This window comes from Phyllostomus hastatus, unplaced genomic scaffold (assembly GCF_019186645.2).
Source record: "Phyllostomus hastatus isolate PE091 unplaced genomic scaffold, TTU_PhHast_1.1 phas_scaffold_501, whole genome shotgun sequence".
NCBI lineage: Eukaryota > Metazoa > Chordata > Mammalia > Chiroptera > Phyllostomidae > Phyllostomus > Phyllostomus hastatus.
Genome location: NW_025334033.1, coordinates 70506618 through 70528871, shown reverse-complemented (window position 1 = coordinate 70528871; position 22254 = coordinate 70506618). Strand labels below are relative to the sequence as shown.

Below are 22254 nucleotides of genomic sequence, written 5' to 3'. Positions count from 1 at the left end.
GGCGACCGCAAAGTGGAAACTGCCGAGTAGCTGTGAGTTTTGCCCCCTTTGCCGTCTCCTGCTAATTTGCTTTTCCTGACAAACGTTTCATCTACTCTTAGAGAAGGGAGGGAGGAACTCCCTGATGTGTGAGAGAAACATGGATCGGTTGCCTCTCACACCCCCTCAACTGGGGACCGGCCCGCAACCCAGGCCTGTGCCCTGACTGGGGACAGAGCCGGTGACCTTCCGCTCTGCGGGACGATGTCCAGTCCACGGAGCCACACCAGCCAGGGTGACTGCGCATTTGCAGCGGACACTGAGCCCAGAGACCGGCCAGCAGGCGAGGCCGCTCAGGCTCCGTCACCAACTGCTCTGGCCCCCCTGCCCGAGGGGACGTGGGAGGCAGGGTGGGCGACGAGGCCAGAGGGGAGCCAGGGCTGGACTGCGTCTGGACGCGTGGGGGCGGCCCGCAGGTGCGGTGGGGGCAGGGCAGCGCCGACGGGACTCCCACGAGCCCAGAGAGGCTTCCACAGGCTTTGCAGACGGAAGCAGCCTGGACGCGCGCCTCAGAGTCGAGAGCGAGGGCCAGCAGCCACGACGGCAGGTGAGACCCTCCCGCCGTGTGCTCCGTCGCCCACACGCAGCTGCGGGGCCTCTGTGCTGCAACGGCGGAGCCCGGGGCTGGGCCAGGGGCCTGTCTGCCCGCAGAGTGTGAAACTTGGACCGCCTGGCCCGTCAGAGAAAAAGCATGCGGACCCCTGGCCGAGGCGGGCAGAGGGTCTGGTCTGCACAGGGCGGCTGTGGGCGGCGCGCGGGACAGACCGGGTGGGGCGGGACCAGGACGGTGGGCACACAAGGGCGGGTGCACCGGGCGGAGGCGCCGCCGACAGAGACCAGGCGGCAGGAGGGGGCGCCCGGGGCAGCGCAGCGTCGGGGCCGGGCGCTAGGGTCCTCCCAGGGACCCACCTGGTGCAGAGTCTGATGCACGAACACGCAGCTGTTGACGATCGCCTCCCGGTGCGACGGCGGCTGCGGCAGCTTGTCGTACACGACCGGCATGTAGTCGGGCACGATGTAGTTCGGCTTCTCCAGGTCCATCTTGCTGGTGAACTCTTTGCCGACCTGGTAGAGCGCCTCCGTGGACCAGTCCCCAAACCAGTTCAGCACGCACCTGCGGGAGGGGAGCGTGTCTCGGGACGGCCGGGGGCAGGGTGGGCCGGGGCCGGCCCGGGGGCAAGCGTGCCGTGGGGGCCGGAGCGGGGCGCGGCCGGTACCTGTTGAAAAGGGCCGGGGACGTGGCCGCGCGGTCCTTGAGGCCCTCGGAGGAGGGGTTCATGGTGAAGACGACGTGCAGGTTGCGGATGACCTGGCTGGTGAACCACTTGTACAGCTCCTCGTGCGAGTCCAGCATCAGGCCCTCCTTCTGGGCGCCCTCCTTGCACTGCGTCATCAGGGTGGCGTACTCGTCTCCCTCGAAGAGGCCGGGGACCTGGGGCGAGACAGCACCATGCCCGCCGGGTCCCCGCAGGCAGCCAGGGAAGGCGCCCGCCGGGCAGGGGTCCCCGCGCTACCTCTCCGTTGGCCAGCAGCGTGTTCATCCGCTCCAGGAACCCGGAGTCCAGCACGTTGGACTCGTCCATGATGAACGCGATCTTCTCGTTCTTGCAGCCGGAGCGCCGCAGCACCGTGCGCAGGTCTTCGTCGAAGTCCTCCCCCGTGTACTTCCTGTGCACCTGCGGCGGCGGTGGCGGGGGGTCAGGCGCCTTGCGGCCCGGGGGCCACGTGCAGGAGTGAAGACCCCCCAGCCCCCGGGGGCGGCGAGAGGAGACCCACCTTGATCTGGTAGACACTCAGACCGTTCATCCAGGCCACGAACCGGGACAGGGTGGTCTTGCCCGCCCCGCTGACGCCGATCAGCAGCAAGTGGCCCTGGGGCTGGCGGAATATCCTGGAACGGCAGCAGAGAGGGCGCATCGCGGGGCTTTCGCGCTGCAGCCCCCTCGGGACACTCACGTCCCGGGCTCTGCCGGGGTCTCTCCTGCGACGCTTCTAACGGGCCGTGACCTGGACCCACACGGTCCGGGGATGTGGGGCGCGGGAAGGCTCGGCCCGGCCCCTCAGACACGCGGCCGGCCAGCACGAGGGAGGCAGGCCTGCAGCGTGGGGGGGTGGGGGTGGGGGTCGTCCTCACGGCAGGCGTGCAGAGCCGGGAGGGGCTGGGGGAGGCCTGCCTGGCGGGCGAGTTTGGGGCAGAAGGGCCGGACTGGAAAGGAGGGGGCACTTGCCCCCCGCCCGCCCCCCCCACCCCCCCATGCCCGGGACACCAGGAGGCGCACCGGTCGATCCGCAGCACGTGGTCCAGCACTTCGTTGAACAGGACCAGGGGCACGTCGAGCTCCTCCTCGTAGAAGACTTTCAGCCTCGCCTTGACGTAGTCCCGCAGCTCCTCCTGGTCCACCGGGATGTAGTCCTGCGGGGGGGAGGGGGGGGAGGGGCGGCACGCCAGGCGTCAGTCACAGCGCCGCCGGCACTGCCCCCTCCCTGGGCCCCTGCCCCCCCCCTCCAATCAGACTGGGGCCCCCGCCGTCCCTGGGCCAGGGCGCCTGCTGAGGGGAGTTCCAGTCCGGAGGGCAGCCCACGGAGACGCCCACCTCCCAGGGAACGGAGGGCTCCAGGATGCCTGGACACCCCCGCTGCTCTCCGCTACACGGAACGCTCCCACGCGAGGCGTTCACGGCCACCCCACGTGCGGCGGCGGGAGGACAGCACCGGCCACACTCCGGGCGTGCCCTCCCCTCCCCGGTGCCCTGAGTGACGGCGGCTGGGTCTGCAGCTGCAGGGAGGGCGGGGGGGGGGGGGGGGCTGGCACCTTGGACAGCCAGTTGCTGTATAGGATGGGCCGGCTCATGGCCTTTTCCTTGTCGATGTTGGGGAAGTGCTTCAGGGCCACCGTGTCGATGTTCTCGTCCGTCCAGCGCCTCTCCTCATCCTCCACGAGCCTGGGGGGGTGGGGGCGGGGTGGGGGCGGGGCGGGGGGGAGCCACGCACGTGAGTCTGGAGCCGTGCATGCGGAGGGAGTGCAGGTCTGGGGTGTGTTGTGGGCGGCTCCAAGGCTGGGGCCAGTCTTTACCGGGAACCCTCATCGTCTACAAATGGAGAACCTAAGAACCTGGACCTGAGGTGGCTTATGTAATCCCAAACTTCACCGTGAACGTAAACCCCTGGGAACCGTGGTAGAACCCCACTGAGGACAGTCCCTGCGAAGTCAGAGGGGGGGCCGCTCACGAAACGACAAAAGGACCGCGCTCCTGCAGCGGCAGAGCCCTGGGTGGCCGGGCGGGCGTGCCCCGGCCCCACGACCACTGACCACCGACCTGTGACCGGGCAGCGTGCAGACCCTGGCAGCCCGGGCGGGGACAGCCGCTCCGGGCAGGCCACCCACCGGCCCGGGGCCTTCCCGAGCCCAGCAACGCCCGACACCCGCGGCTGCCAGCGGCCAGAGGAGCCGGTCCCGGCCCTGCCCCCGCAGGGAAACCCCCGCTGGCCCGGGGGCGAGGGGCTGGTGCTCGGGCACAACGCCCCCAAGTGGCCCAAAGGGGCAGCCGCAGCAACAGGAGGCAGTCGGGTGAGAGGGGTCGCTGACTCGACGCTTAGTTAAAGCAACTCGAGCCTTTTCTCGTTAACCCGAAAGGGGCCTAAACTTCCGTGGCGGACTGCAGGGCTGACGTGCTGGAACTAAAGCTACCGGGTCGGCCGAAAACTCAGTTTAGTTCTTCCCACGAGACGGCTCTAGTAGCGCTGAGGGGTCTTTAACTGCACTGGAAGCAACTCAGTTAGACTGCGTTGTGACAGCTGTCGTACCAGCACGTGTTTGAAACACGCTCATCGAAGCTGGTGAACCTTTGAGCAGCCGCTTTAATACTGAAGACGGAAGAAGATAGGCAATGTTCCTGACATGTTATGCTTTCTTGTTTCAAGGTAAAAACGCAACTGCAAAGCAAAAAAACACCTGTGCAGGGGACAGAGAAGGCCCTGTGACTGATCAAACGTGTCTACTACAGTGGTGTGCAAAGTTTCTCGGCACTTTTGACGTTTTGGCCCGATAATTCTTTGCCGTGGGGCTGACTCATGCATGGCAAGGCGTTTAGCAGCACCCTGGCCCCTCCCCGCTGGGTGCCAGTGAAGGGAGACACCTAACACACTCCAAACACCCCAATCAACAAAGTTACTGGTGAATGTGCAAAGCGTGTCTCTTCTCTTACGGAAAAAACTACGCAGACTTTTTGGTCAACCCACCACAAGGAGAAAAACCAACAGGTTTACAAACTCAGGAATCCACTGTGAAACAGAGACTGTGTGGGACTGTAGAGAACGCAGGAGAAGACCCCCGTTCTGCGGTCAGTGACTCTCAAGGACCTTCCTCCCAAGAGAACAAGACCTGGCCTCTTGAACTGCGAGACGCACGGACTCAGACCACACGCCCCGCCGCACGACGGTGACAGAGGTTCCAGCGCCCTCCCCAGGTCCCGGGTGACCTTGGTGGGCAGCAGCAGTGCCGCGGCCCCGTGCTGTCGGGGAGGTCGTGATCGATGCCCAGACGCGAGGCTGCCCTCGCCGCCTCCGCGCCCCTCCACCCCCAGCCTGGCTAGCCCCGGGTGGACCTCGAGGGGTGGGTCCCGAGGACGCAGAGAGGGGGGCACAGTGCTCACCTGTCCTGGAAGAGGCGGAGGGCTTCGTGTGCCCAGATCCTGATGAGGCCTTCCACGGGCAGCGTCTCCAGGGGCCGCAGGGCCTCGAAGATGCCCCGCACCCACCGCGTCATCTCCCGGGGCGAGTAGATGTAGTGCGGCTGGGTGTCCTGCGTGAACCTCTCCTGCGGGGACCAGAAAGTGGGGCTCGCGTGGGAGTGTCTCAGGACGCGAGAGGCGGTGAAAAGGTCCAACGCGACAGAACATCTTTACGTTAAGAGGGCCTGGAACCCTTAAGGGTGAATGAAATAGGGAGGGAGCACGTGGTTCAGTGCCCAGAACAAAGTTAGACCCAAGGTGCTCAGCCTTTGCTGGGAAAAGAAACCACCTCCTCTTGGAAGTGTTTCTAGATGCGAGGTTCCCAAGTGGGCGGAGCCTTTCCGAGCACCGAAGCCTTTCTGGCTCCAAACCAGATCCGGGGCTGAGAGCAGAAACGACTGAGAAGAAGGTTCCCAGTGACGGCACTCAGATTCCGCAGGAGAAAGGGCGACGACACGCAGCTGAAGGTCAAGCACTAGGGACGTGCCTGCCACGGGCGGGCAGCCCCGAGCACTCGGCGCCGCGGACCTGACGTTGGGGTCCGGGTTCTCTTGCGGTCCCGTGGGAGGGGGGACGTCTTGGGCCGGGCCTCAGAGAGACCTCGGGGGGTGGCGTTTTTAATGCGCGTCCACAGTGCTGACGAGGACGCGGGCAGAGGCCTCGTGGCTGGGGAGCGGGGCAGACGGGCCCTGTCTGCACTGTGCGGAATGGCACAGCGCGGTCCCGCCCCGCGTCCGGGAGGAAACCAGCACACGTGCAAATGCGCAGACAAGGACAGCGTGGAGCGGCGTGAAAACGCCGCAGCCACAGAGCCTGCGCAGGAGATGACTGCACGCAGACTCGGGAGGAAGGCGTGGACGCAGCTCCGCCTCCCAGCGGAGCCCCGCCCTGGCCGGAGGAGCGAGGAGCCCCCGTACCTGGGACATGGTGTAGAACTCCACCATGGCGGCGGTGAGCGGCTCCGCGTACGTGCGCAGCGAGGGGATGAGCCGCAGCATGGCGCGGTTGAAGGTGCCATAGATCTGCGTCAGGGAGGCGGGGCCCGGGTAGTCCACATACACCACGGGCACGTGGCGCAGGAATCTGCACAGGGACAGCCCGGCTTAGCCCCGCCCAGTGCGGCCCCGATGCAGGCCGGGCACCCGAGGCCACACCCAACCGCCCAGGCCTGGGTCTGACACGCAGCGGAACATGCGGAGCCCTCGAAGGGGGAAACCAGGCCAAGACGGAACAGGACGCGGGTGTGGGCCGCGCACTGCGTACTGCCCAGGCAGCCCGCACGGCCCTTCCCAGTGTCGCTCAGCATCACGGAGCGGCGCCAGGGGTCGGGGCGCGGGAGATGGGGGCGGGGAGGTGACCTGGGGGTGTTCTTTTTTGTAAACACACGGATTTGCTGTGTCTAGGCCCGCAGGGCTGGTGTGTGTGGCCCGTGAAGCGTGCAGAGCTGTGCGTTACCTGTGGGACAGGGGCTTCCTGCCGGGGTCCGTGGGTGGATTACAGGCCCCGACGAACTGGATTCGCTCCAGCTTCACCCAGGTCTGATCCGAGGTTCGGTAGAAGCCTCCGTGCTCCACCATCTGAAGGGAGCGTGAGGGTAGCACTCAGGCACAAACGGGAGCACGAACCGGGGCGGAGGCGGCGCCGGGCTGGAGGCGGAGCACCCACCTGTCTGATGAAGGAGATGACCCTCTGCGTCCCGTATTTGTCCATGTCGGGCAGGTTGATCTCGTCGCAGAACAGCACCAGCCACTTGCCGAGCTGAACGGGAGCCAGGACGACGCCGTTGGGCGTGCGCCGGTACTCGCAGTAGTGGTCGAAGGTCTTCAGCAGCAGCTCCGGCGTCGTGGCGCTCGAGAAGTTCAGACCCACGACCTTCGCGGGGGCGCAGACCGTCAGGCACTGCGGGGCCGGCCCCGCCGCAGCGCCCGCCGCCCCCTCCCGGCCTCCGTACCTCCATGTCGGGCAGGGCCCGCAGGGCGCTGAAGAGCGTCATGGTCTTGCCGGAACCCGGGGGGCCACACAAGACCAGCGGCTTGTGCTCGGCCAGCCAGGTGTACAGGAGGGCTTCGTGGCGCACCGTGTCCAGGGTGGGCACCACGACGTCGGGGGCCGCCACCTTGTGCGTCTCCACTTCGATCTGAGGCACCTTGGCCTGCCAGGGCGACCACTCCCCGCTGATGGACACCTGCAGAGAGACGGGCGCGGTCACCCGACCCCCGCGTCCGCACTCACGGGGGGTGCTCGGCTCCACGCACACCGCAACCTGCAGGCCGCCAGCCCCCGCCCCCCGTGCGGCCTACAGCTGCAGGAGAGGCCGCCCCGCCCGCCCGCTCACCTCGTAGTCGATGATGGGGATGTTGGGGGCGGCGGGCAGCGGCACGGTCGTGATCCTGCGGATGTACTCGCCCAGCTCCGCCCTCATCTTCAGCCGGCTGTCCCCGGACAGGGACCAGAGGATGGCGTAGACCAGGTACCGCTGTGCAGAGAGGGAGCAAATAATTTCCCGTGGAGGTTCAACAACAACAAACCAGACACTCGTGGCAGACGTCACCCCCGAGAGGGGATCCTAGCGGTTCCCGGATCCTGGATGGCCCCGCCCCCAGGAAAGAGCCACACCCCGCAGCGCATGCGCCTGGGGGTTCCCGGCCGCAGCGGCGCCCTGACCTGGATGTAGCGCTCCAGCTGCTCGATCTGCATGGGGAAGTCGGGGTGGTTGGCGTTGTACTGCGCCACGTTGCGGCAGGCCTGGTGCAGCATGGAGAAGAGCGAGCCCAGGCAGCGCAGGCGGGTCAGGTCCATGATGTGCTCCAGCTTGAAGGCGTGCTCCAGCGCCTTGGTGACCAGGCCGTTGGACGTGAAGTACGGCTGCATGATGGTCGCCGCGTCCCTCTGGATCTGCGGGAGAAGAAGCGCTGCTCGACTCCCCTCCGGAGCCCGGGGTGCCCACCGCTTCTCTGCGGGGCCCAGGGGAGGCCGCGGGGCCTCGGGAGGCCAGTGTGGGGTTCGGAAACGAAGGACGGAGCTCCAAGCACCCATCCTCCTCCCTTCACCGGGTGGTCCCCAGAACTGTGTTTCCTAGCAACACTGGTTCCTGCCACCACCAGAGGGCAGGCTCCGCCCACCAGCCGGCAGCAGGAAGGAAGACCACACGGGCTTCCCGGTTTCCCTGCGAGTCTCCACGTCCGAGGCTGGGGTGAGACAGACCTCGAGAGTGCCCAGCTCCCGCAGAGGAGGGTGGCCATCTCTGAACGGAACCCCGACGCCCATGCTTTCCAGGCACGCGTGTGCACACGCGTGTGCATGTGCGCACGCACGAGGGGGACAGGACCACACCCGGACGCCCGAGCGCGCGGCGCGCACCTGCAGCATCGGGGAGGCGGCCTCCTCCCCCTCGTCCTCTTTGCCCTTGCGCCGGCGCTGGGCCTCGTCCTCCCCCTCGTCCAGCGGGATGCTGCGCAGCCGCGCCAGGAAGTTGTTGAAGATCATGTCGGTGCTGAGCACGTCCTCGCTGAACCAGACCATGCCGCAGCGCGACACCGTGGCCAGCGTGGCGTACTTCAGGTCCTGCACTTCGAACATGATGCGCACCTGAGAGAAAGCGCAGCGAGCGGACGGAATGAGGCAGGTCTGACCGAGGCCGGGATGGAAAGGGTTTTTTCTTTTTTTAAGGGTGATTTAAGTCTAGCCTTCCCACATTTAGCTGAAAAGTTAAAACATCTACGACCGACACCCCCACGGCCCCTGCTGACCCCTCTGGAGAGCCGGGGCAGGAGGGCTGTGCGACGGGGCAGTGGCGGCTGCACAGCGGGCTCTGGGCCGGGGGGCAGCCAGGGCTCCTCGAAGGGGACGCCTCAGCGAGCACGCCCGTGGGCCCCACTCAGCCGCCCGCCTCTGCCTGGGCGGGCCCGCAGGGGCCCCATGTCGCAGGCCAGCTGGGGGCCTTGCCCGGTGCCTGGGCTGGCAGGTCGAGGGGCTGAGGTCCAACCCGGATGCCCGGGTCCGGGGGCCCGGCCCTCGCCGTGAGCAGGCCCACAGACCCCCCTTCCTGACAACAGTTGGGACCTGCGGGACGGCGTGCTCCGAGGAAGGACCCCCTGACGGGCCAAATCGAGACCCTCATGTGCGCAGAGCGCACTGCCAGAGCAGCCCCGAGCGCCTGGGCTTGGTTTCGAAGCAGCGATGCTCACAGATGCGGAGCCCTCGTGACAAAGGCGCATGGTCTCCAGCTGTTCCGGCCGAAGCCCCGGGTCGCGCCTGCTCCCCCCGCCCCCACACCCACCTCCGGTGCACCAGCGGGTGCTGCCCACTCCAGTTTCAAATCAACTACTAGGCCTCTTCCAGCACCCTCACTTCCAACCCCCCGCCCCAACCGCTGGGCCTGGGGTACCACGCGGCCCCCACGGGGCCCCTGCTCCCAGCTGCCTGCCTCAGCTGTCGTGCAGCAGCAGCCAGAGGGTCCGGTCAGCAGCGGCACTGTCCCAACCCCGACTCCCCCAGAGGACAAGCTCCGTTCTCGCCAGGACCCGGGGGGCCTGACCTAACACGATCTGTGCCCTTGGTGGTCTCCCCGACTTCCCTTGCTGCCCTTCCTGACCTGGCACCCGCTGGGCACCCCCAACCATGGCCCCTGCCATCGGCGCTCTCACCCACAGTGCCGGAAGCCCACGGGCTCGCCCCCCCCCCCGCCCAGGTCTCAGTGAAGCCCACCTTCCCAGGGCTGCCTCGGCCGCCCCCCGGCCGACGGTGTCCCGTGGCCTCAGCACCGCCACCCCTTGCCTGTCTTGCTCGCTCGTCCTCCCAGCAGACAGAGAGCCCCAGGGCAGCGAGGTCCCGTCTGTGCTGCGTATCCCAGCGTCCTCAGCGCCTGACCAGGGGCCGTGCGTGATGGCGCCGCACAGAGGCCGGGTCGGGAGTGAGCGTGTGCCCACGCCAGGCCCGCCGTCCCCTCCCCGGCAGGACCCGGGTCCTGGGCTCGCCCCCCGGGCGTCCCCGAGGGCTCAGTCACCTCCAAGGCCCTGACTCCACCCCGCCCCTCGGCGGGGCGCCGGGCCGAGTGTGCCTGACAAACACGCAGCGGAAAGCGACTCCTGAGCCCCACTTCCCAGCGGCCGGGGGAGGGGCGCTGGGCCGGCACGCGGAGACGACCGACCCCGACAACAGTCCCCGCGGCCCCCCGCCCCCCCGCCAGAGCCGGGCCCCGGAGTGAGCGTGGCGGGGGCTGCGTACGTTGGGCGGGAGGCTGAGGCGCTCCCCGTTGGGCAGCGTCAGCAGCTTGTTGTCGTCCAGCACGGAGTTCAGGTTCTCCACCCACTCGGGGTCCACGTCGCCGTCGAAGACGACCCACTGGCGCTTCTGCAGCTCGCCCCGCACGTTGTCGATGATCCTGGGGGCGGGCACAGCTCGGCCTGACTCGGGGTGTCCGCGCCCGCCGCGCCCGCCCGCCCCGTAGCGGTCGCTCAGCGACCACGGACTGCGTTCAGACTCCAGGCGGGCCCCCCCCCCCCCCACACACACACGATGTGCTGTCGGCACCGGGGCGCCAACGCCGATCGGAGGGGACTCACTTCCGCAGGACGTGGGTGAACAGCCCGTCGGTCCACTCCCTGGTGTTGGGGTCCAGTGTGCCGTAGAGGTGGTCTTTGCTGATGGCTTTGGGGTCGATGATGTGGGCCACGCCCTCCACGCCCTCGAGTCGCTCCAGAGCCTTCAGCAGGACGCGCCAGGCCATGCTCTTGCCGCTCCCCGAGGGCCCCACCATCATCAGGCCGTGGTTGATCTGGGTGATCTGGTACAGCTGGAGAACCTGCGGGGGGCACACAGACCGGCACCTGACCTTCAGCCCCCTGACCTCCGGGGAGAGAACGGGCAGGGCCCCGCCCCTTCCTGTGTGAACCAGCGGACGGTGCACAGCAGGTGCTGGGGTTCCCGCCGGAGACCGCCCACACGGGCCGCGCGCACAGGAGCGCCTTACAGCCTGCTTCTCCGCGCCGTGGGGAGGGCTGGGACTGGTGGGGCAGGGCAACGGGACGGGAGCTGCCGGCACAGGAGACCCCGCCGGGGGCAGGACCGTGGCCGAGCCGTGGGTTCCGCGCCCACAGCAGCCCCCGGGGCAGCACCCGCAGCCTGGGTGAGTGACCGCTTCCCGCGAGTCTCGGGGGAGGGAAAAGCAGCTGCTGCCGTGTGCGTCGGAGTTAGGTCGCCGACCTGCGGGGCTGGGCACAAACTCTCCGCTGTTATCACGCCCGTCGCTGGCATTTTCAGAGGGCGAACTACGCCCCGTAAGTGAGCTTTTCAGGCGAGTTTCGCCACCTCTACACCCGAGTTAAGCAAAGACTCCACGCAGGCCCGGGCAGCCTTCCCCAGCTGGCGCGGCAGCCCGGCCTCCGTGGACCGCGGCCCCGCCACGCGACAGCCGTTACCTTTTCCACCCACATGCCGCCGACTTCCTCCCCGTCGCCGTAGGTCAGGTACATCTCCTGGCACACTTTCTTGAGCTCCTCGCGCAGGGCGGCCATCTCCCCGCGGTGGTACTGCACACCGGGGAACACGTCCGACAGCAGGCTGAAGAGCAGCGGGATGTCCTCCGCCACCAGCTTCGGCACCATTGTCTCGCAGACACTCTGGATCAGGATCTGCGTGCGGGGGGGGGGGGGGGCCGGGGGGTGAGCTCGGGCCGGGGGGCCGGGCCTGGGGGTGAGCTCGGGCCGGGGGGCTGGCCACCAGGCACGCACCCGCCCCCCCCGCCCCCCTGGGGCCGGCGTTGCCGACAGCGGGCCCGCCGTGCGAGGGTGTGGAAGGAGGTCTGAACGGGGGCGCGGGCGGGCGGACGCACCTCCTGCTCGGGCAGGTTCTCCGCGATCTCCCCCTCGTCCACCGCCTCGCCGCGCTCCTCCTTCTCCCTCTTGATCTTCTGGATGCGCTCCCGCTTCACGTTGCCCGCGCTCACCAGCACGCTCTTCAGCGCCCGCAGCCCGAAGTCGTAGTGGCTCTGCGAGGACAGCTGCTCGTCGCACAGCCTGGGGGGAGAGCGTCCTGGCAGAGACCCGCGCGCCGGCAGCGGCAGCAGCCACCGCTGCTGTGCCGCACTGGGGAGTCGGGGGGCGCCGGGGAGTCGGGGGGCACCAGGGAATATCGGGAAGTCGGGGTGCACCACGGCCAGAGGGGCTGCGGACGGGCGCTCCCGACAGGGGCCAGGGGCGGGGCCCCGAGCGAGCGGGCACTCACTTGAAGAAAGGGACGATCTTGTTGGCCAGGACCTCGGCCGTGCGGAAGCCCTGCGAGTACAGCATGACCTGGGCGATGAGCTGCCGGTCGGGCTTGGTCATGGCCAGGCTCCGGAAGAGCTTCTTCAGGTTGTCCGGGAGGTTCGAGCGGCCCGCGTAGCCCGGGTTCATGGTGATGAAGATGGCCATGTCCGGGCTCACCTTGACCTGCTTGTTCAGCAGCTCACACGTGATGGGGGCAGAGGCTGGAAGTGGACGGGGGCGTCAGACTCGGGGTGTTCCAAACTCTGCCCGAGTCTCCCCGGAAGCACAAGCCCCGCCCCCACCCCGGCCTCGCAGCCCACAGCGCCGGGCGCCACTCCCGGCCGCTCCGCAGGCACTCCTCCCGGCGCGTCCAGCCGGCTGGGCGCTCCCCGTCCACACGCCTGGCCCAGGCGGAGTGCCCGACTCTGTGACCGACCCAGGCACAGGGCGGGAAGCCCACCGTTGTACCTGGGGGGCCCTGTGAGCCCCCCGGCCGACACCGGACTAGGGTGCAGCCCCACGACAGGCACAGGAATAGGAACCGGTGGACGCGACACGGCTGGTGGGCCGCGGCCCGAGAGGCACCCTTTCCCGGGCTCATCCATGACCGCCTGCGATGGAGCCGCGCGGGACACGGGTGTCCGCTCTGGGGCGTGACTGGAGCACGCGGGGGCTGACGTCTTTGGTGTGCTGTTTGTTTTGTTTGGGGGACCTGGAAGTGGTCTGGTGGGACCAGACACTCTTATTCTGGAGCGAGAGGACACGCTGAAAGTTACACTGCACATGGCCTGGCCCACGTCGGCAGGTGGGTGCACCCACCCCGACCCACCCCACGTGCCTCCGCCCTCTGCCTGGGCTTGGTGCGGAGCGCGCAGGGGTCTGCCCCGGGGGCCTCCCTGCCGCAGCTCCTCCCGTCCTGTCCCCCCACGCCCCACGCCCCACGGACGAAGGCTGCCCCGGGGAGGGCAGGGGACGCGGGGGCTGAGGCTGCTCCGGGCCGAGACGCGCAAACTGCTAACCCGGGGCTGCCCCGGGTCTGGCCCTCCAGCCGCACTCGGACCCGCTGCCCCGATTAAGTCCCACTCATCCCGCCCGGAGCGGGGCCAGGGCCCACGGCGGCGGCCCCCGCCCCGAGCCTCCGAGGCAGGAGGAAGCCTCACCCTTGTCCAGGCTGGGGCTGGAGTGCTCCCGCAGCGCCTCCTGGATGCACTGCACCTGCTGGGACACAGCCGACAGCATCCGCTCCTCCAGGCGGTTGAACTCGTCGAAGCAGCCCCAGGCCCCCACCTGGCAGAGCCCCACGAAGATGCGTCCCATCGCCTGGGGGGGGGGGGGGGCGGGTGCAGACAGTCACCCCGGGCGCCTGCTCAGGCCCCCACCCAGGGTCCCCTGGGAAGGGCCGCCCGGTGCATGGGGGCGGCCGCCCCCCCCCCCCAACGTGCTCAGATCCCGACGGCAGCACCGTCGCCAGCGTCTTTGTGCCCGCCCCCTTTCCGCTGCCGAGAACCCTCTCGCAGGACGCTTGTCCGCCACACACTCGGCACCAGCGCTTCTCCAGGACACTGCCCTTCAGGGGAAGCAGGTCTCGCCGGAGAGGGGGTTCGCAAACGTCCAGCTCAGCCCCACGGCACGCGGGCCGGGAGAGGGCGGGCGCGGGCTCCCCACCGACCCCCGCGGGCCTCGGCCCTGCGCGGGTCCCCAGAGCCGCTCACCTGGAAGTCAAAGGTCTCGTCACAGTTGAAGACCAACACGAAGCGTCCCAGCTGGTGGCCAAGAGCCTTGACCGACTCGGTCTTCCCGGTGCCGGCGGGGCCTGTGGTGTGGAGAGAAGCACCGAGTCCGTTACGCGGCCGGACTCAGCTCCGGCGTTCAGACGGTTGTAAGGAGCAATTTGTCTTAAACGGTAGACGTGGTGAGTGCGAGCGAACTTAAAGTCTGTGGAGCGCAGGAGCCGAGTGACTAAGGAGCACGTTTAAACCACAGACTCGGTCTCTGGGACGGCGCCGCTCCCCCGCCCCACGTGTCCAGCCTGGGGGGCGACTCACCGAAGGGGGACCCGCCCAGCCTGGCCTCCAAGGCCTGTGTCATGGTCAGGTAGCAGCGGTCCGTGAGGGGCGTCTGGACCAGCTTGTCCTGGACGCCCAGGTACTCAAAGCCGTAGTTGAACTTGGCGTTGGCCATCTGGATGGACAGCTGCTGGAGCACATCCGTCTGCTTGGGGTCGAAGTAGAACCGCATCTGGCTGAGCCACTCGAAGGACTTGCTGTTGTCGATCCTGCTTTTGATCAAGGACCTGGTGACGTCCCTCTGGTGGACCAGCTCGGTGATCTGCGGAGAGACCGCGGTGAGTGCCTGCGCCCGCGTGAGCCGCCCCGGGACGGTGGGGGGCGCCTGGGAGACCGATGCGGGCAGCTGCGTCTGTTTCCATGACGCTCCGACAGGCATATCCGCTCCTGATGCGTGCTCCATGCAGCGCGGTCAGCCAGAACCAGGAGCGGCAGCAAACTCAGAAACACCTCGCTGAGTAAACGCTCTGCCGCCAGCAAAAACTCTGACTGACGGAGAACAGCCATTTCCGTCCCCACAGCCTCTCTGCTTCGCCCTGGGGTGCAGAACCCAGTGACAAGGACCCCGCTTGGAGCCATGCTGCACTTGCCGGGCCAAGGACATTGACACTGCGCCCGCGTGGGTGGAGACGACAGAAGGTGCGGAAATCCAGCTTCCCCAGGACGCTGCCGTGGACGCAGCCCCTGCGCCTGGCCCAGACCCCCTGCCGTGGGCACCCAGGGCCCACCCTGCCACCGCCGTCCCTTCTCCCTGACGCAGGAGAACCTCCTCCCAGCACCACCCAGCCCACGGGGAGGGGAGGGGACGGGCCAGGCCCGGGACTAACCAAGTGCTCCAGCTTCCGCCGGCGCAGCGGGGGCTGCGCCATGAGCACCGAGTCGGCCAGCACGTTGAGGGTGACCTCCACGTTGCTCAGCACCGAGTGCAGGGGCGCCGCGTCCCCGCTCCCGCCCATGCTGCTCAGCGCCGTCTCCACGTTCTCGGACCAGGCGATCTGGGCCGACAGGACCACAAGCTGGGCCTGGGGGGCACGGGACAGGAGGTCTGAGAGGTCAGTGTGTGGAGACCGGCCCGCCCCCGGTGCCGGCCCGTGCCCACCCGCGCTGTGTCACCTGGTACTTGTCGATCCACGTGATGTAGGTGTTGGGGTCAATGGAGGTCGCTTTACCGAAGATCTCGACCTCGGTCACGGCCTCAGCCAGGAGCTTGGCCAGGGTGACCCGCATCTCCTTCTCCACCAGCGTGAGCCACTCGTTGATTTTGGGGTGCTCGGTGATCGACACGGGGGTCTTGAACATCACCTGGGACGGGCGGAGTGTGAGCGTTAGGGTGTGCGGGGCGGGCAGAGGCACCCTCCACGCGACGGGCGCAAGCGGACGCACCTCCTCCCCCTCGCGGGACGAGATGCCCAGCACGACGGCGTTGTCCTCGCTCAGGATGATGCTCGAGACGCCGGCGAACATCTTCTTGAAGTGCTTCTGCAGCTTGGCTACGTTTTTGCTGTTTCCAATGATTTCCAGCAAATCTTCGTCACCCACAAAATAGAACCTACAATTATAACAGCACCCAAGTTCCTAAAGTGTTACAGAGGAGGGGACTCCAGGCACCACCCCCGGGTGCGGGAGGGAAGGTGGGGGGGGGGCCCGCAAACTCGGCGGCACTTGAGCTCGTCCCCGCCCCTCCCAGCCTCAGCCAGACGCGCCCACTCGCCTAACAAGACGCTGAAGAGGAACTCCGTAAATTTCACATCACTCACCTTACTTCACAAACTACCTTTCATTTTTGTTATTATTTATTTTTTGAGAAAAAGGGAAGAAGAACATCATAGGTTGCCTTTTGTATGCACCCCAACCAGGGACCTGGCCCACAACCCAGCCACGTGCCCTGACTGGGAACCGAACCTGCGACCCTTCGCTTTGCGGGTCGCGGGTCAATGCCCAACCCACTGAGCCACGCTGGTCAGGACTCACAAGTTCACCATTATGAAACCTGTTTGATTCATACTCAGCAAACTATTCCGAAAGGAAGAGATGCCATTCAGAAAATAATCAGAGCTAGATTTTTTAAGAGAAGCCCTGGCTAGTGTGGCTCAGTGGAATGAACACAGGACTGTGAACCAAAGGCTTGCTGGTTTGATTCCCAGCCAGAGCACAGGCCTGGGTTGTGGCCCAGGTTCCCAGTGGGGGGCATGCAAGGTGCAACCACACACTGATGTTTCTCTCCCTGTTTCTCTCTCCCTTCCCCCTCTCTAAAAATAAATGAAATTTAAAAATAAAAAATAAATAAATTCGCTGCAGGAAATGCATCTCCTTATTGCTAGCACCAAAGCAGACTCCTACCACTTCTTTAGTGGCCACTGCTTGGTACCTCTTTCTAACTTTGGAGTACAAGCATGTCAAGTTAACCTTTCCTTAAAAAAGATTTCATTTATTTATTTTCAGGGAAAGGGAAGGAGAGAGGGAGAGAAACATCAATATGTGGCTGCCTCACACACGCCCCCCACTGAGGATCTGGCCCACAACCCAGGCGTGTGCCCTGACTGGGAATTGAACCAACAACCCTTTGGTTCACAGGCTGGTGCTCAGTCCACTGAGCCACACCAGCCAGGGCTCCTTAACCTTTTTAAGTGGAAACTGTGCTATCTGGGTGTAAGTGGGGGTAAGAGACTCCCCAGTCCCGCCGTAAGGACTGAACGAGAGGCCGCACATGAAGCACTCAGAGCGGTGCCCGGCGTGGCCTCGAGAGTCCCCAGATGTCGGCTGTGTCACCGCTGTAATGCACAACTGTTACTCAAAAAAGTGTATACGTAACCTCGAGAAACACATTTTCAAAGAGATTCAAGCTGCCTGGGAGGGCGATGGGAACTTGAAGGAAGCTGAGCAAAGAAGAGAAGGCAGGGAATGACGGAGGGTTACGTGCTGTACCCGGGAATCAGTGCACGAAAGGGAGGTGGTGTTAGGTGGACTGTCCGTATCGATGCCCGAGGGGACTGGCTCCCAGGCCGGGGGTGGGGGGAGGGGAGGGGGAGAAAGCACAGCGGAAGGCGGATGTCACCTCCGCACAGCCGGGGCCTCACCTGGGGAAGGACGACCGCTCCCTCTCCAGGTACTCGCCCAGCGCTTTCTGGATCTTGCCCAGCAGGTCTGCCAGCCGCTCCAGAGACCGCTGCACACCCTGGATGTTGAGGACGTCCATGACCAGGGGGGACTTGGACACCTTCTTCATGAGCGCCAGGAACTCCGTGCTGATGCTGCGAACCGGGCAGACGCGAGGTCAGCCTGGGCCCGGGGAGCAGCGGCTCCCAGCACAGCCCGCCGGCCCGCGCGGAGGCCCTACCTCTGGAAGCGCTGGGTCTCCACGGGCAGCAGGTGCTTGATGTCCGCGCTGCCCGTGAAGATGCCTTCCAGGTAGACCCAGCGCCGCTGCACGTCGATCCACACGTCGAAGAGCGCCATGATGCGGTTCAGCTTGTCCTCCCAGCTCAGGGCGTCCTCCTCGAACACCTGGCGGGCAGGGGGGTGGGGGGGGCAGAGCTGCAGTTCTCGTTCCTGCACAGACACAGCTGCGCCCACTGAGCCTGCAGCCTGCAGCCGGCGCTCCGGAGAGCAGGCCTCCGGGAGCTGTCCGCAGAAGGGGCTGTGCAGAGCAGGGAGGGGGCTCCCCCGACGACAAGGGTACCTTGTAGTAGGGAGACAGCTTCATGGCCGAGACGCTGTTGATGTGCTCTTTGACCTTGTTGAAGAGGTCGTCCCAGCCGCGGATCAGGCGACACTTGTTCTGGTAGTTCACCAAGTCCAACTCGTACGTGTTCCACACTTCCCGTATCTGCGCCAGAGCCAGAGAGCACGTCACCGCGTGCACGCGAGCGCCAGCTGCACGGGCCGCCGGGGCGTGCAGGCACAAAAAGACCACACGAGGCTCAAGTCCCCCCGCCCGGCCGCCACTCACCTGCTTCAAGAACTCCTCCAGGGCCATCTCCCCTTGGGCGACGAGCAGCACGTCCTTGACGACGGCCTCGTTCTTCTGCAGGTCGACGTCCCAGATCTGGCCGAGGGTGAGCTCCGACACCACCCAGTTCACGTGCAGCCTCTTCATCAGCTGCTTCCAGTGGCGGTCCTTCAGCGCCTCGGACTTCAGCTCGATCACCAGCATGTTGATCTGCAGGGAGAGCCGCCGCGTCAGCCGGGCTGCTGCGCTCCGGATGGGCGCCCGCGACCGCGACCTCGGCGGCCACCCACCTTCAGGTAGCCCTTCAGGAGCCGCTGCACGAACTCGTAGGACGCGTACTGCCGCAGCCGCGCGGGGAAGTTCTTCAGCTGGTTCAGGAGGCCGTCCAGGCTCTGCCGGAGCTGCAGGAGAGACACGGCGGCAAGAGCTCATGCATGCTCCTTTCAAAGTCCGTTTTTAAAAAATTATTTACTTATTTTTAGAAAGAGGAAGGGAGAAAGACAGGGAGAGAAACACCAATGTGTGGCTGCCTTTCACGCGCCCCCTACTGGGGACCTGGCCCGCAACCCAGGCATGTGCCCTGACTGGGAATCGAACCAGCGACCCTTTGGTTCGCAGGTCGACGCTCAATCCATTGAGCCACACCAGCCCAGGCTGTACCAGCCAGGGCTGATTCTTTCGACGTCGTAAATAGTGGTTTCACGTTAGGCTGGGTGAGTGATGTCAGTGACACGCGGGACTGCTGCGGACACTTGGTGAGCTCCCGGTACGGCTCCCTGCTTGCAGTCCCCTGAGGCGGCCCCGAGACCGCGCACCCCTGCAGGCGCACCGACACCGACTCCGAGGACACGCACCTTCCGCGGCTGCACGGAGACCCATGGCTGCTCCTTCATCTGGTCGATCTGCTCCCAGACCTTAGAGAGCTCCGACCAGACGCCTTTGAGGTCCTGCAGTTCTTCCAAGGCCACCTGTCGGCAAGCACAGTCAAGCGGTGAGACTGTGGAAGCCGACGTCAGTCAGAAGGGGACCCAGGTCAGGTGCGGGGCGGGGGCGAGGAGCCGCGCCCTGGCCCCCCCCCCGCCCACTCAGGGGGCTCGTACCTGGACGCGCTCTTCGCTGCCGCTCAGCAGCCCCGTGTCCGTCAGCTCCAGTGCCTCCTTGGCCTTGGCACACTTCTCCCGGTCGTCCTTCAGCCTGCCGAACTTGCCCTCGTAGATGGTGAGAGCCTGGAGCGCCTCCTCTGGGCGCAGGTTGCCCTGAAAGCAGACGGAGCGTGGAGAGTTGCAGGCTGGGCCAGGGCGGACGGACGCTGAGGCTCCTGAGCGGGTGTGGGGGGAGGGGGGAGCCTAGCCTGCTGGGGCCCTGGAGACACTGTCCCCGCCTCTGGCGAGTGCAAGTGTGAACGAGGAAAGGGGGCACCTCTCAGTTCAGCCGCCAGCCCGCCGAGTGCTCGGGGGACGGAACAGGAGCCGGACAGACTCGGGTCTGCGCCTCAGCCGCCGGACACCCACCTAGCCGCCGGCCAGGGCCCGAGGAGCCAGGCGCCGTCCGTCTGGCCGCGGCCTCGCACGCCTCCCTCCCTGTGGCTGACTCCTGACCACGACCGAGAGACTCCGGTCACAGTCTCGACTGGGACACACGCCCAGGGTCCTCTCCAGGTTGGTGACCGGGGCCGTGCCCGCCAGTCACCCCTCAGTCCCCGAGAGGCACCGTTCTGCAGAGGCCGTCTTTACACAAGGCTCCCGAACCGAACCCCAATACAGACAGGGACCTCCGCCGGGCTGCTCAGGCGGCACTGGGGGCAGGAGAGGGCCCCACCCGGCCCCCAGGTCGGCCAGGTGTGCAAAGCCTGCGTCTGCAAACCACCAGGCCCGGGGGCAGTCAGGGTCTCCGACCGGCCTCCTCGTCTGCGCCTCTGCAGACGGCATTCTGCAGCGAGGAAGACTGGGCCCTCGGGTGCCTCTTCGGGCCTCGCACTCGCAGCCCCTCCGCCTGGCCCTCCGCCCCGCCCCCTGTGACCTGCCAGCCGCCCTCGGCCAGGGCTCCATGCAGACGGCACCTCCCCGACAGAGCCGTGCACTGCCAGCACCCTCTTCCACCCGCCCCCTCCCCAGGGCTCCGTCACCATGACTCAAAACACATCCCCCTGCCCGGTTCCATCCGCCTCCCCCGCAGGAGCACAGGCCGCGTGGGCAGGCTCCTGCCTTCTGGGGGCGCCGCTGGTCTCGGACGCCAGCGCCGTGCCTGCAACCCAGTCGGAGTGCGACCCACGCTGGGCAGGACGAGGGGACCGCGAGAGGCGGGCTCTGGGACCGAGGGTGAACAACCGCAACGCCAGCGACAGGAAGCAGCGCCCCCACAGCAGAGCCAGCAGCAGCCGAGGCTCGGCCCGCGTCCCCGGGGAGCTGACCCAGCTCTGAGTGCGCCTCAGTGAGAGGACAGCCTAAGAACCGAAAGTCTCCCGTCTTTAGAACCATCCTATCTGACGGCACGATTGGCGCGGTCAGGGCGGCGTGGCCGTAGGCCACATCTCCCAAAATGGAAGGGACCCTCACGAGGGGTTGGGGGTCAAGAGGTCAAAGCTGGCGTTCACGTTTCCAACCATTCTGAAGCACTGCTTCTCTAATTATAAAAGACATACTCTTTGTTACTCGAAAGCTAAACCACGGCACGGCCTTTCGCTACGACGGAAAGACCCGGGCTGCGCCGCTGGCGGTCTGGGGCTCGGGGCGCAGGGGCCCGCGCACCGTGACAGGCTTGGTCTTCTCCCAGTCGGCCAGCAGGTCGGTGGTGCGGCTCTCCACGGCCCGGTCCTCCTGCACGATCTTCATCTGCAGGTTCGCCACCTGCTGCTGGATGGCGGAGTCCTTCCGCCGCATGATGTCGTTGAAGGCCCCCCACTCGCCCTCGATGTTGTCGATGTACAGCCAGGACGGCGGGAACTGGAACCTCTGCTTCTCCAGCAGGCGCTGGCCGTTGCGGTAGAGCTGGGCGAGTTCAAGGGAAAGAGCAGGTTAAAGTCCTTTAAGAGTAACAGAACCACCATCAGCGTCCGCGGCAAAGAAGCCCCGGCGGCCACAGAACACAGACCATCAACATGTCCGCCCCCTCCAGCCGCCTCCCGCCCCGAGGCCACTGGGAGCCTGCCCACAAGCCAGCTCTGCACCCGGCTGCACCCAGGGGCTCTGGAGAGGACCCCTGCGTGTCAGCGCTGTGCCTTGTCCCCACCGCAAGTTAGAAAAAGGAAATTCACGACTTGAAGATCAACAAGGAAAACATAAGCTCTTGCAAGACAAGCAACAGTGGTTCTCAAACCTCGGCGGCAAAGAACGCCCTGCAGAGCTCCGCACGTCGCCGAGGCCCGGAGGCCCGGTCGGCGCGCCCACAAGCACGTAGGTGGTTCGGCACAGGGATCTGGACACACCCCCGAGGACTGGCCCCCAGGGCTGGGGAGCCGGGCCACACACAGAGGGGGCTCCCCTGCCCCGAGAGCTCACCTCCACTTGCTTCTCGAACTGCTTGATCTTCCGCTTCAGAGACTGCACGTAGGTGATGAAGGTCACTGCATCAGAGGTGCTGGCCGTGTCCACCGAGTGCTGCTCCAGCTCCTGGCGGGACTGTTGGGGGGCGCAGAGAGTTAGCTCAGCGTCGGGGTGGGGGGGAGGGGGCAGCGGGCACCTGCGCGGCCCGGGCACCGCCGCCTCACCTTGGAGATCTGGGAGTGGAACTCGGTCATGTTGGAGCCGAGCATCTGCCCGAACTTGCTGAGGACCTCCTTGTGCCAGGAGTCGTACTTCAGGTTCACCTTGGACTGCACCTGCGGGGGGCAAGCACCAGACCCTGTCCCTCCGCGCCGGGCGCCTGCCCTCCCCCTCTTCCCGGCCGAGCAGCGGGGCCGGCCGGCACCTCCCAGGGCAGCCGCGGGGCCCACCTTGCCGTAGTCTATGACGACCGGCCCGAACTCCCTCTTGGTCTCCGCGTTGTCGAAGGTCCCCCGGGCCTTCCTGATCTGCACCAGCAGGGCCTGCCACTTGCCGAGGTCCTCCCCGAGCCGGTGGTAGATGTTCTCGGCCTGCATGTCCCACAGGCACTGGTACTGCAGCCAGACCTGCGCGGAGACCAGGCAGACGGTGGGCGTCCCACCGAGCGCACGGCCGGCGCACGCTCCCAGGCCCCGCCGGGACGGCTCACGCCCGCTCGTCGCCGTCAGAAAAATCTCAGTT

The 22254-nt window shown here is 66.5% G+C and overlaps 1 protein-coding gene across 1 annotated transcript in view; it reads right to left on the bottom strand.

Annotated features, from left to right (window-relative positions):
• Nucleotides 1–22254, bottom strand: part of DYNC1H1 (dynein cytoplasmic 1 heavy chain 1) — a 58592-nt gene that overhangs the window by 14135 nt on the left and 22203 nt on the right. The window contains exons 13-48 of the mRNA XM_045822136.1: nt 21963–22139; nt 21738–21848; nt 21529–21648; nt 20779–21018; nt 19132–19287; nt 18886–18999; nt 18322–18432; nt 18032–18241; nt 17762–17908; nt 17420–17586; nt 17160–17333; nt 15466–15631; nt 15196–15384; nt 14910–15104; nt 14062–14344; nt 13729–13829; nt 13177–13336; nt 11994–12237; nt 11602–11785; nt 11189–11401; nt 10334–10572; nt 9996–10152; nt 8130–8357; nt 7434–7664; nt 7105–7245; nt 6721–6954; nt 6435–6641; nt 6225–6346; nt 5687–5852; nt 4692–4855; nt 2852–2981; nt 2319–2452; nt 1816–1930; nt 1554–1715; nt 1257–1471; nt 949–1153 (exon numbers count right to left, since the gene is read on the bottom strand). Of these exons, the coding sequence (XP_045678092.1) occupies nt 949–1153; nt 1257–1471; nt 1554–1715; nt 1816–1930; nt 2319–2452; nt 2852–2981; nt 4692–4855; nt 5687–5852; nt 6225–6346; nt 6435–6641; nt 6721–6954; nt 7105–7245; nt 7434–7664; nt 8130–8357; nt 9996–10152; nt 10334–10572; nt 11189–11401; nt 11602–11785; nt 11994–12237; nt 13177–13336; nt 13729–13829; nt 14062–14344; nt 14910–15104; nt 15196–15384; nt 15466–15631; nt 17160–17333; nt 17420–17586; nt 17762–17908; nt 18032–18241; nt 18322–18432; nt 18886–18999; nt 19132–19287; nt 20779–21018; nt 21529–21648; nt 21738–21848; nt 21963–22139 (6312 nt within the window). The remainder of the gene's footprint in view (nt 1–948; nt 1154–1256; nt 1472–1553; nt 1716–1815; nt 1931–2318; nt 2453–2851; nt 2982–4691; nt 4856–5686; nt 5853–6224; nt 6347–6434; nt 6642–6720; nt 6955–7104; nt 7246–7433; nt 7665–8129; nt 8358–9995; nt 10153–10333; nt 10573–11188; nt 11402–11601; nt 11786–11993; nt 12238–13176; nt 13337–13728; nt 13830–14061; nt 14345–14909; nt 15105–15195; nt 15385–15465; nt 15632–17159; nt 17334–17419; nt 17587–17761; nt 17909–18031; nt 18242–18321; nt 18433–18885; nt 19000–19131; nt 19288–20778; nt 21019–21528; nt 21649–21737; nt 21849–21962; nt 22140–22254) is intronic.